Source organism: Neoarius graeffei, chromosome 14 (genome assembly GCF_027579695.1).
Source record: "Neoarius graeffei isolate fNeoGra1 chromosome 14, fNeoGra1.pri, whole genome shotgun sequence".
Taxonomy (NCBI): domain Eukaryota; kingdom Metazoa; phylum Chordata; class Actinopteri; order Siluriformes; family Ariidae; genus Neoarius; species Neoarius graeffei.
In genome coordinates, this window is record NC_083582.1 from 44672064 (window position 1) to 44688994 (window position 16931).

The 16931-nt window shown below is 39.5% G+C and overlaps 1 protein-coding gene across 2 annotated transcripts in view; it reads right to left on the reverse strand.

Annotated features, from left to right (window-relative positions):
* Positions 1-2738: 2738 nt before the first annotated feature.
* LOC132898275 (pantothenate kinase 3-like) overlaps positions 2739-16931 on the reverse strand; it is a 40402-nt gene continuing 26209 nt past the window's right edge. Inside the window, exons 4-7 of one of the 2 annotated variants that reach the window (XM_060939768.1) lie at positions 15291-15467; positions 15055-15178; positions 6022-6147; positions 2739-5844 (exon numbers count right to left, since the gene is read on the reverse strand). In XM_060939768.1, the coding sequence (XP_060795751.1) occupies positions 5785-5844; positions 6022-6147; positions 15055-15178; positions 15291-15467 (487 nt within the window). In that variant the 3' untranslated portion in view covers positions 2739-5784. Of the gene's footprint in view, positions 5845-6021; positions 6148-8736; positions 8905-15054; positions 15179-15290; positions 15468-16931 lie in introns of those variants that run through there. The other variant, XR_009656475.1, reaches the window with a different exon arrangement.

Consider the following 16931-nt stretch of genomic DNA (forward strand, 5'->3'; position numbering starts at 1 on the left):
TGGAGTGTCCAGAAGGACAAGGTGTTCGGTGCTCAGAGACATGGCCAAGGTAAGGAACGCTGAAACACGACCACCACTAAACAAGACTCACAAGTTGAAATGTCAAGATTGGGCCAAGAAATATCTGAAGACAGATTTTCCAAAGGTTTTATGGACGGATGAAATGACAGTGACTCTGGATAGACCAGATGGATGGGCCCATAGCTGGATAACTAATGGACACAGGGCACTTTGACTCAGACACCAGCAAGGTGGTGGAGGGGTAATGGCATGGGCTGCTATTATTAAGGATGAGCTAGTTTGACCATTTCAGGTTGAAGATGGACTTAACATCAACTTCCAAACCTACTGCCAGTTTCTAAAAGATACATTCTTCAAGCAGTGGTATGGGAAGAAGTCTGCATCATTCAAGAAGGCCATGATTGTTATGCATAACAATGCACCATCACATGCACCCAAGTACTCCACTGCTTGGCGAGCCCACAAAGGCCTTAAAGATGACAAAGTAATGACATGGCCCCCTTCCTCACCTGACTTAAACCCTATTGAGTACTTGTGGCCCCTTCTTAAGCATGAGATTTACAGCGAGGGAAGACAATACACCACTCTGAATAGCATTTGGGAGGCCGTGGTTGCTCCTGCACAAAAAGTTGATCGTCAACAAATCAAAAAACTAACAGACTGGATGGAAGGCTCATGGCAGTTATTGAAAAGAAGGGTGGCTATATTGGTCACTGAATATTTTTGAAATGCTAGAAGTGTTTATTTGTTAATTCTGAGTTGTTTATTTGTTACACTGAAAATTAAAATAAACAAGTGAGATGGGAAACTTTAAGCTTTTCATTTAGTTGCATAATAATTCTGCACACTTATATATTCCCCTGAGAAGGCCTAAACTCCCCTTTCCTTTGTTAATCATTCTGGTTTTAGGTTTATTAACAATTTGGATTGACTGAGAGCACTGTATTTGTTCAACGATAAAATTAATCATCAGGAATATAACTTGCCTAATAATTGTGCACACAGTGTATACTTAAGAATATGATAAATATAGCTATATGTGCTCGGGAGTACTTCGGAAAACTGTTGTCACTTGACACATTCCCCCGCTGCATCCAGAAATGCAACCTGAATCTGTATTACGCAAAAAGGAAGCCATTCGTCAGTTCTATGCAGAAACACTGGCGATTTTTCTGAGCCTGAACTCATCTCAGATGGACCAAAAGACAGTGGAAACGTGCTGTGGTCAGATGAGTTCACATTTCAGCTTGTTTTTGGAAAAATTGGAGGTCAAGTTCTCCATGCCAAAGGTGAACACAGCCATCCAGTTTGTTATCAGAGAAATGTGCAAAAGCCAGCATCTGTGATGGTATGGGGGGCATCAGTGCCCACGGCATGGGTGAGTTGCACATGTGTGAAGGTACCATTGATATATTGGGGGCATATACTGGGATATTAGCAAGACATATTTATCAAGGTGACATCTCTTCCTGGGAAGTCTATGCTTATTTGAGCAGGACAATGCCAGGCCTCATTCTGCACAGGCTACAACAGCGTGGCTTCGTAGACACAGAGTGCATGTGCTTGACTGGCCTGCTGCCAGTCCAGATCTGTCTCCTATTGAGAATGTATGGCGCATCATGAAGAGGAGAATCAGACACCGGCGACCACAGACTTTTGAGCAGCTAAAGTCTTGTATCAAGCAAAAATTGACAAAAAAAATCCAATTGCAAAACTGCAACAATTAGTATCTTCAGATCCCATACAATTAAAAAGTGTTATTAAAAGGAAAGGTGATGGAACACAATGGTAATAATGCCTCTGTCCCAACTTTTTTCGAGTGTTTTGCAGGCATCAAACTTCATTCATATTTACAAAATACAATTAAGTTGGTCAGTAAAATTACTGAAAATCTTTTCTTTGTACTTTTGAGAGTTATATAAAGGTTCACATGAATTAACAAATCTCAGATTTTTGTTGTTATTGCATTTTGGAAAATATCTCAATTTTTCTGAAAATGGGGTTTGTAGTCAAACAGCCTCACCCCAGTGTTTGGGTCAAAAAACAACTGTCAGAATAATGTCATCATGTTCTAGTTTTCTGAGATATTATCTGCAACATCATAAATATTCCCTTGTAGTTATCCATAACCGACAAGCCTTGACTGTCTGGTTTGTGCTCCCCGTCTCTCACATGCATTGCATATCACGGAACTGGTGTGGACTAGCCTAATCTCCTGTTGTGAGATGCATTTGTAAACATATTGCTTGAGATGAGTCCTACACATACTCATGCTTTTATCAGTAAACTTCAGATTGAGCAAAATACGCGTGTCTGATTTGTCTCTTTTTCAGGACGATTGTAACCAATGACCAACAGGAAAAGGGCAGACTAAACAGAGATTGAACCTAACAACCGTAACTTTGAATCTCTGCATTCACAGTTGGCAGCAAAGGAAGAATTTCATTGTACAGGGAAACTTATTTTATCAGTACACATGACAATAAATGCTTTGACTTGACAATCCAGCATTTTTTAAGAGTGTGTATACAACCTTGGACAGTTTCTGTCTAATGCATAATTCACTGTGTATACCTATAGCAAGGCGACAAACATAGCACAGGCCCTATAAAACTATGAAGATGTTAATAAGCAGTAGTTATTCGTTGTTGTTTTTTTTTAAATTGTGTAACTTTATGTACACACCACTGCCATTAAATGAGAACACGCAGAAGAACTTTTCACCCATTTACCACATTTAATAAGTATTCACAAGATCTTTTGACAACAGAGAAGATATGAAGAATGAATGGAAAAAAAACATCAAAAGAGATTTGTGAGAACATGAACTTTTAGAGCAGGTTGGAATAAGCTGTTCATTCCACATGGGGGAAAAAAAAAGTCCTGGCCCCCTCTAGTACATGTAAACAGAGTGTACACACTGCCAGATCAGAGTGACAACACTGAAGAGGACGATTACACACATACTGCCTTTTATCAGATAAGGTGTGCGTCGTACAGCTGAGACCAAGCACATTGTGGTACACGATCAGACATGATGTACTCATTACTGCTGAAAGGAAACAAACAGTGGTCTATTAAAGATAAGACCAGATTCTGTAAGGACTTTATTATTAAATCATGTCAATACTTTAAAGGTTTGAGATGATAATGCATTAAGTATGACTAAACAAGCTGGTGTGAATAATCCTTCGGATTAAATAACGAAAACAGAAAAATAACATGCTTGAGGAGTCCTACTATTCATGCATTAAGCAGACAAACAAAGCACATATTCAACATTAATGGGAAAGACTGTAGTGCCTCAACTTGTCGCACACTGCTTTGTATACGTTTCATTCTCCCTGGTGTAGTTTTACAGCTTAGAACAGTGTGTACTAAACATATGGATTCAATTAACTGAATAAAAAAAAAAAAAAAAAAAAAAACATGAACAGACCAATTCAACACATTACAATAATATTTTAGAATGACGTCTAGATGAAGAAAGAAAATACACAAATAAAAATCTGGTCTCCATTAGTAAAAGGCACCCCGTAACACTTGATTGAAACGGAAAAGTGTCGTGCTGGACTGCCATCGTGCATACACAAATACTCGGAGGTCAAAATGGCGACCAACAGCATAAGGCAATTCTGAGGACTAAGAAGAGGTAATGGGAGGACGAAGTAGAAAAATGTGTAAAAGAAACAGGAAATCACATATGGGTCCAACGTCACATATGGGTTAAAATCTCTACACAATAAAAGGGAATGCTTGATTCCCATTGGCATTGCAATGTATACAGAAGCTTAAAAGTCCATGTGCCTTCAATTACAACTGAGCATGAGGCATTTTAAATAGACACACATGGGTATATGGCTGCTGACAGCTGGTGACTGAATACTAGACATTTGAGATGACATGAAAATATTAGTAGTATTTGACTTTATTTACCACGATCAGCTTAACACTCTGTATATATGCCTTAAATACTACAAAGTTGGTCAGCAGAATTGCATTGCTGATATGCTGCATCCACTAAAATTTTGTCACGTTCTTTGCAAATGCATGTACACAAGGTGGAGGAAGGTAAGGACAAACCACCCCAATACGAGTACTGTGTTTGTGACCGTGACAATTTCCCAGACTACCAAGATTTTCAATATCTAACTTCCCCGACCTCTTCCAACCCAACAGTCTCAGCTCCATCAAAAGGATATCAAATCATCTGCTTGATACTGGCACTTTCTTGTAGGAACAAGTTTCACAGCTCGCATTCAAACAGAGCACTGCTCTTACTGCTGCATGGAGCTTTGGAGAAGGCTACAGGTTCATGTTAAAGGTACATTACAGGGATTCTTTAAAAAGAAACATACAGTGTGTCAATGAGAAAAGTACAGAGAGGTCAATGAAGGCATTTGTTGGAAAGGCGGGAAAAAAGGCAGGAGACATGTTTAGAGGCTCAATTTGGAGTTTCAAGTGAAACTATTATACCATCATATAATGCCAGAAATATGACTATAGCTAAAATTATACAATCTGCAAAAATATGGTTTAAATAGAGACAAAAAAACCCAAAACAAAACCAACATCTATTACAGTGTAAGTACACCTCAAATGTAAAAAGAATCATGGTCATATGAGTGGAGTAGTCATTCTGTGAACAATCCATCACTCAGACTATGGGATAAAACTAAAGCATACTGTTACCGTTGAATGAATCAGCATCAACCACTCATCTAACAAATCAAAAAAAATCTGATTAGTAAACACTAAAAATCTTGGTCCCAAAATGTATAGCTTCTATATCTTCAGGTGGATTTGATTTGGCTAATACTGCTAAGCGATCCTATGGATTTTCTGAACCGATTTAAACTGTACAACTTTTTAAATATAAATGTCAAAGTCCAATAAGTAATATGCTCAAATCTGTCCTCATGATCAGGTCTAGGTGTCCTTTGTACACTAATGCTGGACCACAGTGTTTTAGTTTACGGAGCACATTCACGCTAATGCTCACATCTTAATCTGGGAATTATCAGCTTTGCTGTACATTGCATATTACTGACTGTTAATCGTGGTTGGTCACACTTTTTTTTTTTGCAACATGTGAACTGGATGTAATTCAGTGTGGTCAGTATGAAGGGAAAAGGGAGTCAACTCTCCAGATCATAAGTCACTTCTTACTACAGCCATCAGCCCTATGACAATGAAGTGATAGCCACATTTTCCTTAATATTCTGTTATATTATCTACCATTAAGTGTTAATGGCAAAATCTTACTTATTGGACCTTTAAAACCAGAAAAGTTAGCCAAAATCTCACTGATGCATTTTAGACAAGGTTAAGAAGACTATAATATAATAGAACCATGACTTAAGACAAGGAGGAGAAAACAAAGTACATCGCTTTGAATCTATTTCTTCTATTAAGTCATGTTCTACTCCATAATTAAAACATACAACACAACAAGGATTTTGCAGAAGTTCTCAGCATCAGTCTAAACATCAGCAGATTTTGGCTTATTGGGTACTGTCTATTGACATAACCACTGTCATTTTATTTTACAGCAGACTGTACCGTTCTTTAGTGGCAAATATACACAATACTCTCCAAACCCAATATAGGTATCTAGATTAGGCTTGTGTTAAGCTTTCAAACAGGGAATTATACAGGCATCAACTTAGATAGCTGACTTGGCTTTTCCTGGTTATAGGAGGAGGCTTTCCTTGTCATCTTACAGCAGCTTCTGGTTAGAAAATTCACGAGTTCTTAAATGCCTCAGAGGTCATCAGTCATCTTCAGTAGCTCTAGGAAGGCACCAACAGCCCCAAAATAACCCTACACACACAGGAGAATAATCTGTTAGCAAGTTTACAACAACCTTTTCAAGTGTGCTCAACACTTCTCTGTTATGTACAGAACAGGTCAGTTAAAGTCACTACTCAGCAACAACTCAAAGCAAGCACACTATATCTTTCTAAATATTATACACATTAGTTTAAGTCAGAGACTTACTTCATGTTCCAAAAACAGGGCTTTCAACTGTCCTTTTGACCAAAAGTCCATGGCATAAGCGAGCAGCTTTGTTGAAACTGTGTTGATTCGCAGGAAATTCCCAACAAATACAACTCTTTCAATTTTCTAAAACAAACAAACAAACAAACCTGTTAAATTACTGCAACTCTGGGCTATGAAAACTACATATTGTAGTCTATGTCTATTCATTTTAAGAATAAATTTATCCTTGACCCCAAAACTTTCATCATATTTCCAGACCCTTGTCTGGCTTATTTAGCCAAATCAGGGATCACCCCTTATTTGAAGAGGAAGAGCTATCCAGCCATCCATAACCGCTTATCCTGTGCAGGGTCACAGGCAAGCTGACTCCCAGCTGACTATAGGCGAGAGGCAGGGTACACCCTGGACAAGTCGCCAAATCATTGCAGGGCTGACACATCAAGACAACCATTCACACTCGCATTCACACCTACGGTCAATTTAGAGCCACCAATTAGCCTAACCTGCATGTCTTTGGACTGTGGGGGAAACCGGAGCACCCACAGGAAACCCACGCAGACACGGGGAGAACATGCAAACGCCACACAGAAAGGCCCCTATCAGCCATTGGGCTTGAACCCAGAACCTTCTTGTTGTGAGGCGACAGTGCTAGCCACTACACCATCGTGCCACCAAGGAAGATCTAGTTTAGTCTAAATAAGCTGTCTATATACAGTTATCAGAATGTGCTTTACTCTTATCAAACCACGCTGATTATCTATGTATGTCTCCATTATTCTCATGTGATCGCGTAAGGACACAGTAGTTCAATTTATTTCCAATAGCTTGTATTCACCTAGCATGAAAGTCTAGTATAAAACGTGGTTTCTATTAGGCCCAGTGTTTGTATTTAACATAAAGTTTATTAGCCTACAAAAAGCAGTATATAGACCTGTCCACGCCCTTTTGTCTTAAATTGACAATATAAAATTGTTAATTTTATAACAACTTTATTGACTATAAACACGACCTATTGCTAACCAAGGGCTGAAGTGTAAACAGTGCCACGTCAATTTTCAGCCTGAATACGCCCCCTGCTGGGACCTCCTGGGAATTCCTGTACATTTCCAAATACTGCCTGTGATAGAGTACACAATTACAGAAGAGAAAATAAATACAGTGCCACTCAAAAGTTTGGATACACCAACTAGGCGTTTCTGTATTTTGACCATATTCTACATTGTAGAACAATACTGAAGGCATCAAAGTTATGAAATAACATATGGAAGATATATAGAATTACATGGTAAAAAAAAAAAAAAAAAAGTGTGTCTAAAAAACAAAACGCTTCATACTTTAGATTCTTCAAAGTAGCTACCGTTTACCTTGATGATGCTTTGTACACGATTGGCACCATCTTAACTAGCTTCATGAGGTAGTCACCTGGAATGCTTTTCAATTAACAGGTGTCTCGTCAAAAGTTAATTAGTGCAATTTCTTGCCTCCTTAAATGCATTTGAGATCAAACAGTAAATAGTAAAAAGATACAATAAATAGCCCTATTCCACAACTGTAGTAATCTATATTATGTCAAGAAACTGCTCAACTAAGTAAAGTGAAATGAGTCCATCATTACTTTAAGACATGAAGTGTCTTTGTGGCAGTGGGGGTGTGACCAAGTGTCAGTTTGCGAATGGAGTGCGGGGTCAGGAAAGGCGAGTGACCAATTAATGTGTGTGTGAGTGTGTTTGTTGCAGTGATGGTGGAACATAGAAAAGGAGGGACAGAGCAGAGAGAAGAGAACTCCCAGACCAGAACACAACTCTGTGTGTGTGTGTGTGTGTGTGTGTGTGTCTAAAACAAACATTAAAGCTGAAAAGTGTGTGTGAACGTCATCTCTCGCCTGCCGTGCTTCTATATTCCACCCACATCAGGGACTTATTACAGTCTTGATTAATAAACCAAACTTTTATATCCAAACTTTTGACTGGTACTTTATTTAAAAAAAGTTAATCTGAACATGCAATTTAAAAGTTTTGACTGCAAGCGGCTGTGATGCAGTGTAGCATTTATTAAAAAAATAAATAAAAATAAGTGAACGCAACTTGTGTTAAAGGACTCTATTCAGCCTCCATTGTCCCAATAGTGGGGTTTATAATACCTCCATTGCAAATCCCTTCTGTTAAACCCACCAACTAAGCTCCTATCACATTTCTTTATTTCAGAGCTACACTACTTTATTTTCTAATGACTAAACATGCACAAACAACCAGTAAGGCGAGTAGCATGGTGGGAATGTGTTGTTCTGTGCGCTTTGATAGCCCTGTACAATGCTGCTTGATCTCCATTCCACAAGGCAACACTGTAAAGAAGCTGAAAGCAAACAGTATCAGCTTCCCACAGGCTTAACATGCTTACTTTTGGGTGTATATGGATGAGAGTTTTATGCGTCTCATTTCAATATAGAGACTGTAGCATTGAGCAGGAGCTAAAAGTAAAATAATAAAAACAACTCCGTACTTTGAGTTACAACAGGCTGAGTGCAACGTGATAATTTTTTTATTTAAATTTTTATTAAATTTTCATGAGAATATGACAATCACACAACAAACAAACATCCAGACAAGTATTCAAATAGATATTGACAATTATAATATAAGAATGGCAGCTGCTTAATGTCAGAGAAATGCTGGGCATTAATACATGGCCTCTATTACTGCTACGTGTCCTTACATGTTTGAGTTGCTCTCTCCAGACATATATCTACTGAAGCTTTCCCACTGTTCATGAACAATGTCATTTTTCCAGTTCAGTCTTCCCAGCATCTTTTCACATGCCACAGCTTCCATCGTTAGAACCCTCCACATATTCAGTGCAGGAGTTTGGGGCTCCCTCCAACGCCTTAGAAATCACTCAAGCACAGATTATTAGGTCAGTTTTCAATATTCTAAAACACAGATTTGCTTAAGTATGGCACTGCAGCCTTGTCCCCAAGGAGACGCAGTCCTGGTGATCTAGGCAGTTCACATTCCAACCATCTACTCATGTACTCCAGAACATTCCTCCACAGTGGGGAGACTCTGAGACATTCCCATAATGCATGTATGTGTGTGCCACACTCTTTCCTACATTTCCAGCGAAGATCTTCATCCAGGCCCATTATATGGAGCCTAGTTGGAGTGTAATAGTATCTATGTATTATTTTTATACTGAATAAATTTGCTTCTCTGATATATTCCTCAGTGTTGGAAAGGATCCCCTCCCATGTCTTTTCCTCCAGTGCACAAGACAGTTCTTTTCCCCAGATCATCCGCAGATTAACACAACCATTATTACTTGTCCATGGACATCTCATACCACTTAGATGCCTTGTGAAATATTGTTGGCAACTCTGTAATACTCTACTACATTTTTATCTTGATGAAAAAAAGAACTCTGCCGTTTACACAGTGTCTAATCTGTAAGTATTTCCAAAAGTGGCCTCGACCTTCTAATTAAAATTCTCAAATTCTGCCATAAGAAACGAATTTACCCTCTTCGAATAGATCATTTACCTTTTTTAAGCCATTAAGCCCAATATATTGTCTGTCTGCCTATTTTTTATTTTAGGATTGTGCCATATAGATGCACATTTTTGAATATTATGGGAGATCTTACGTATTTTATGTATTTCTTGCCAGACTGTTTTAGAGTGTATTAGAATAGGGTTCTTTCCATTATTGTTTTTCTCCTTTTCTAATATCTGTGAAAGAGATTCGATAGGTTTAAAAGGAGATGCAAGTTCCTGTTCAGTCAGGATCTAATCCTGATCCTTGTTTGCTCCAACCCAGTGTCTAGCGAACTTTGCCATCTCAAAAGAAAAGCTATAATATCTTATGTTTGGCAACGCTAACCTTCCGATCTTTTTAGGCTGACAAAGTTTGTCCATATGTATTCTAGATTTTCTCCCATCCCAAAGAAAGTGTTTTTATCATTTTGTTATATCTTAGCAATAATTGTTGTGGGATGGATATAGGTATCATTCCTGTTAAATAATTTGTGGAGCAATTACCATCTTAATTATGTTTACCTTCCCCCCATAAAGTCAAGTGTAATCTGCTCCAGTTATCTTTTATTTTGTTTAATAATGTTTCTATATTAGTATCAATTATTTCTTCTATCTCTGGGTTCAATTCTATCCCTAAATATTCAATGCCTTTTGGAAACCATTTAAATTTATGGACAGAAATTTGGGGAACAATTTTGAGACACCGGCATAGCTTCTGATTTATGCCAATTAACACAGTAACCAGATACTTTGGAATACGATTCAATAGCTTCTAACAACACTGGTATAGAGTTGGTTGGATCCCGATTCAACATCAAAATTAGTTTTGAGTCTAAATAGTGAATATTCTGCCTTTTTATTATATATTTCATGTAATTCAAATTTTAGTTGACAAATTTTCCTAAATTTACTCATCAAATTGGTCTGCCAATTGTTTCTCCAACATAGCCATTTCCTTTTCCAGTAGTTGTAAATTTTTCTTTGCTTTTTTTTTCCTTCCATGAACCATAAGCTATGAATTTTCCTCTTACAAATACTTTAAGTGCATCCCAAACAGTAGCTAATCTATCTGCTGTTCCAATATTTAGGTTTAAAAATGATTTCATGTCCTCGCCCAGTCTTGGAGTGAACTGCTCATCTTGTAGTATACTTGTATTCAATCTCCATCTTCCCGCTTTACATTTGTCCACATGTAAATCTATGTAATTCCACCAGTGTATGATCCGTTATTGCTTATAACTCCTATGTTGCAATCTGTGACCCAGCCAACTATCAAGCCAGAAATCAAAAATAAGTCTGTGAATAGGTTCTGTGGGGAGTAGGAATAGAATGTGTATTCCCTTTCCTTGGGATTTGTAAGTCTCCAAATATCTATTAAGACAAATTCTGTTCTGTCTCTGGGGATTGGACCGGTCCTAACTTTGCTGTGATCTATGTAATCATCCAGTGTTTGATTTAAATCTCCCCCTAGAATAAATTTGATGATCCACATTCCCCAACATTTTGTTGACTTCATGGAAAAAGGTTGGGTCCTCTCTGTTTGGGGCATATATATTACAAAGTGCGACTTTAACTTCATTAATAAGTGCCTCTATGCATATAACGTGTCCACGAGCATCTTTAAGTTGTTTTAACAGTACAAAATTAAGATTCTTGCTGACAAGAATAATCACTTCACAGCTCTTACTGGATATTGAGTTATGAAAGATCTTTCCAACCCAGTCACGTTTCATTTTTAGGGCTTCCTCTTCATTTTTAAAAACGCGTTTCTTGAATGAATGCAACATCTGTGTTTTTAGATTTGCGATAAGTAAGGACTTTTTTCCGTTTAACTGGTGTACTACAGCCATTAATAGTCCATGTTACTACATTAATGAACCCATTACCCATTATCGTTGAGAAATGTATACTTGTATGCCTTCACTGTATCTAATTTAGTACAACCTGCCAATGCCCTATTCCTGCCAACATGAAAATGAAAACAAAAAAATGAACCAGTGACTCAGAACAAAACACTTTTCAACAAATAAGGACAGCAGTAACTCAAAAAACACCGTTACCAGACCCAACATAGCAGCGTAGTAAGCCTCTCTGGCTTAGTCTGACTGCAGTCCGTGTGAGTCCTATAGAAGGCTACCTTTACTCTTCCCCGGCCGTCCAGTTGTGGCAGCACCTCAACAACTCCATCCCCGCCGTACCTTCCGAAATAAAGCTCCCCTCTCCTTTACATGCCATTCAATCCTTCTTCAATTATCTGTAGTTTGGATATTCTTCCAAACAAAATCTTCAGCCCTCTTTGGATCAGTGAAACTTCATCTTTTCCCCCCTCCACGTGAATCTTAGGTTGGCTGGGTGTGCTAGCATGTGTTTCACCTAGCATGCCCACAAAGTTTTCATTATTGGCGAAAACAGTCTACGTTGGTCGGCACGCTCTTTGGTCATGTCCTTGTAGAAAGAGTGCAGTCTTCCCACCATATTCCCCTCTTTTTTTCGCTGCTGCCAGCACTTTCTGCTGGGCTGTGTAACACAGAAACTTCACCAGTATCACACAGGGCGGTTGGCTGTCATCAGGTCGCGGCCCCCAGCTTTTATGACACCTCTCAATCTCGTACTTGTCCCCCTGTAGCCCTAGAGCCTCAGACAGTATTTTCTTTACGTAGTCATTCACATGGATTAAAGCAAAAAAAAAAAAAAAAATCATCTGACTGAAAAAAAAAAGCTCCATGTCGTTGGCCCCTACCACATCAGCGATGCGTCAAATCTTAAACACCGTGTTGTCCATTATCCCCTCGGCCCCTACTTATAGTACATTTACATAATTTTAACAATGACTAAAGCTAAGGCAAGACTTTACCATTGTCATTACTGGCTATTCATGATGAAACATCAAGTTTTCAGCGCAAAGTGCAAATTTATTTCAACAATACTTTAGTAATGCACAACAGTGGTTAAGAGAAAAGTGCAAGTGCAGTCGAACTTGAACCATGCTTTCAGAAGAGTGGAACAGAAAGAACTTGCAAGAAAAGTAAAGTGAAAGTTCACTTTTTCTGCTTCTTCGCAGTGAAGCCAAAGGCATCTAGTTTTTTGCCATTGCTTCCATAGACTTTTTTTTTTAATGGCAAACTACACAAAAGCACACACCTGCCATTTTCATCTTTTTGCACCATGAACTAAATGACTTGCCATCATCACCCATTTCATTTAGCCAAGCCCATCTCCACTTATTCTTTACCGTTTTGTCGACGTCTGACACATCTGTGCCTTCATTTAAAAGAAGCGCGTTTATGCTGGCAAAACCGAAAGTAATTTGACGCGCTCTAGTGATGGAAATCGAAGGGCCTATATCCGGTGGCCTTATATGCAGTACTCGAGTTGGGGGGGGGGGGGGGGGGGATGTAGGGGGAGGCATCCCCCTTCTGAAATAAAAATCTCAAATCATTCCCCTTATAAAACGGCCATCCCCCCATCACATCCCTTGTGCCATTTTACCGATTAATGTGGAGATTAGCCTACTATTATTTTAACAAATATTACTACCATTTCAACATTAGAGGCTTTGCGCAGTGATAGCCTACATGTAGCCGGATAAAAAAGACGCATATTTATTTATTCGGTTGCACCGCTCATTCACACCTATACGGAGGTTTCAGTCACTGAAAACAGCTACTTTCACAAACTTGGGGCAGAGTGGAGATTTCTGAAAACTCCATCTTCAGACACTCGTGTAAATCGGGAAAACGAAGCAACAGTGGGCAAGAGGGCGCGCGCGAATGTAATGAGTCATAGGTGTGAATCTTTCACCGAATGCCAATTGTCCCAGTTCTTCATGAAATCGCACGCGCACGCACAAATTCATTAGGTTAACTTTCAAATAACTGTTCTTGTGCACTTGACACCAGAGCCACTTTCCTGAATTTTGAGCTTTGGAGTATTGGCTTCTTTATCTATTTAATCAATGAATTTGTCACATACATTAAATTACTAATGTAAAACATTCGTAGCCTATTTAAGCAATAGCTGTTTTCTCCATTGTTTTCTGACCTTTTGTGCTTAGTGAATGAGACACTTCATTACACTCCACTGACCGACTTCCAATTCCGGACTTTTTTGAAATTGTAAAATATAGGCCTACGAGATGTTTTTTTGGGACTTAATTCGCGTTGCTCCTTCACTATTAATTTTTGAGACTGACGAGGCAGTAAACACTGTGGAATTATTTTCTCCTTACTATGAAGTTTGGCATCTTAAACAAGTGTCGGGAAATCTTGCAGCCCGACTCTGCAGCCTCCAATGTTTAAGCGAACTGCTGAAACCATAATGTTTAAAGATTAAATCGTAGGCTAATCAAACCAAAGAAAAACACAGCCTTTCCAGAACGTTGTCTGCCGAAGCCTACAAAACGCTTAATAGCAAAGGTCTTGCTGCGGCTTCAACTTTTCACCTGATCACCTTTCAATAGGCAAATATCATTATTACTACTACAACAAAAGGCCTAGTATTAGTAGTAGACAAGTAACCTAGTTGCCTAGTAGTAGGACAGCCAAATAGTTTCATCAGTGGCCTACGCCGAGCCTCCCCGGGACTAGACAGTAGCGGAGGCTATATTTATTTATGCCTATATTTAGCACAACAACTTATTCCTTTACATATACTCAAACATAGCACAAGAAAGGGTTCAACAACAGGCAATCACAGCAGCTTGGTGAAGTTCTAAATCACATCGGTGTCAGACCTATGGGCCTACCCCCCCTTTATTTCCCTCAGATCTGCATCACTCTCATTATTGACCTTTAGCGCTCCCAGTTGACGGAAATCTGTCGTAGCGACAGAAAACTTTAATCCATGCATTCATTGTACTCCCTGCTTCCTTTCCTTCTTTCAGTACAACCAGTCGGACGTTATTACGTCTGTTTCAATTTTCCTAGTCTTCAATGCGGCTCCACAGTTGTTCCACTTGTTGCGGCAGTTTCTTGTTTTCATTAGCCACGTAAGCGGTGCTATTCTCTACCTCAGCAATGCAACTTTCCACCTCTTCCATCCGTGTCTGTATGGTATTTACTGTGGTCTTCAGCTCTGTTATGTCTGGCTTAATTATCGACACATTGGCTTCACTCTGAATGGAGTGGTGAACGATCTCTGAAATTTCTGCAAAGAGGTCCTCAATACTGTTCATCTGGCTTGCTTCTGGGCTAGCACGGTTAGCTTCCATAGTGGCTGTAGTCTTCAGATGAGTTTGTACACTTCGTTTTGTCTGGTTCATAGTTGAGTTCAAACCTATACTACTTTATTTGTTCTTATGGCTGAGCAACAATATCAACTATTTGTGACAAACAAGTTTACAGAGAACTGATAAAACTTAATTGTAAGTAATTGTCGGCGGGGGTCAGGAGCATGTCTAAAGTGCTGCCATTTCCCAGGTCTTCCCCACGTGATTCCTCAACGTCATAATATAATATGATTCACAGTGATGTCAAGTTACGAAAACATACAAAAACTGGTCATACCTCATTCACAGCACACATTCGGGCAATGGAACCGATGTTGTTTGTTATGGTGACGAGAGTAGCTCTGGCTAAGTCTTCTTTGCTGATGCTATCACGTCTCTCCTTGCTCATCATGTGACCAAAACTACAAGACAAAAGAAAAGCTCTACCATAAAGATGATCCATGGCTCCTAGAAAGACAAAGCATTATATTGCTGCAATAACATCATGAGTGAGGAAAAAAGATCATTTGGTACCTGGATGCTACAGCAGACCCCTGAAGACCAAAGCGCTCATAATCACCACCATAAATGTCCTTTACTAGTTTGTCGACGTTTGTACTATCCCCTTTTGCCGCCATTTCTAAAGCCTCCTCAAATGTCTCGCAGCCGGTCAGCAGACAGCACAAGCCGAGAAACGTTCCCCCTCCCAAACTGAGAAAGACACAGGATATGTATTATTGTCACAATGCAGAAAGGACATTACATTATTTCAAAGTGACTTTACATGCACTTGTACCAAAGCACTGCAAATCTCTTTGATCAGAAAATTTTTACATCTTCTATAACAACTAGCTAACAGTAATGCTGGCTGCATGGAAAATCACAAGTTTATATGAATGCTCTAATTCTAATACGTTATCATTTTTACAGTCATAGCTAATTCAGAGCAACTTCACTGATAGACAAATAATTAAAAAAATTTAAATGTGTAATTTAAAAACTGATACACACACACACACACACACAAGTATTCATCCCCCTTGATGTTTGTCCTGTTTTGTCACATTCCAAGCTGGAATCTTTTTTTGGAGGGTTAACATCATTTGATTTACACAACATGCCTACAACTTTAAAGGTGAAAACTGTTGTTTTATTGGGACACAAACGATAATTAAGATGAAAAAAACAGAAATCTGGAGTGTGCATAAGTATTCAACCTCCCAAAATCAATACTTTGTAGAACCACCTTTTCCTGCAATTACAGCTGCAAGTCTCTTGGGGTATGTCTCTATTAGCTTAGCACATCTAGCCACTGGGGCGGCACGGTGGTGTAGTGGTTAGCGCTGTCGCCTCACAGCAAGAAGGTCCTGGGTTCGAGCCCCGGGGCCGGCGAGGGCCTTTCTGTGCGGAGTTTGCATGTTCTCCCCGTGTCCGCGTAGGTTTCCTCCGGGTGCTCCGGTTTCCCCCACAGTCCAAAGACATGCAGGTTAGGTTAACTGGTGACTCTAAATTGACCGTAGGTGTGAATGTGAGTGTGAATGGTTGTCTGTGTCTATGTGTCAGCCCTGTGATGACCTGGCGACTTGTCCAGGGTGTACCCCGCCTTTCGCCCGTAGTCAGCTGGGATAGGCTCCAGCTTGCCTGCGACCCTGTAGAAGGATAAAGCGGCTAGAGATGATGAGATGAGATCTAGCCACTGGGATTTTTACCCATTCCACAAGGCAAAACTGCTCCAACTCCTTCAAGTTAGATGGGTTGTGTTGGTGTACAGCAATCTTCAAGTTATGCCACAGATTCTCAATTGGATTGAGGTCTGGGCTTTGACTAGGTAATTTCAAGACGTTTAAACCACTCCAGTGTAGCTTTAGCAGTATGTTTAGGGTCATTGTCCTGCTGGAACATGAACCTTCGTCCCAGTCTCAAACCTCTGGCTGACTCAAACAGGCTTTCCTCCAGAACTGCCCTGCATTTAGTGTCATCCATCTTTCCTTCAGTCCTGACCAGCTTTCCTGTCCCTGCAGATGAAAAATATCCCCACAGCATGATGCTGCCACCACCATGCTTCACTGGAAGAATGGTGTTCTCAGGGTGTTGGGTTTGTGCCACACATGGTGTTTCCTATGATGGCCAAAAAGATCAATTTTTGCCTCATTTGCCCAGAGAATCTTCTTCCAT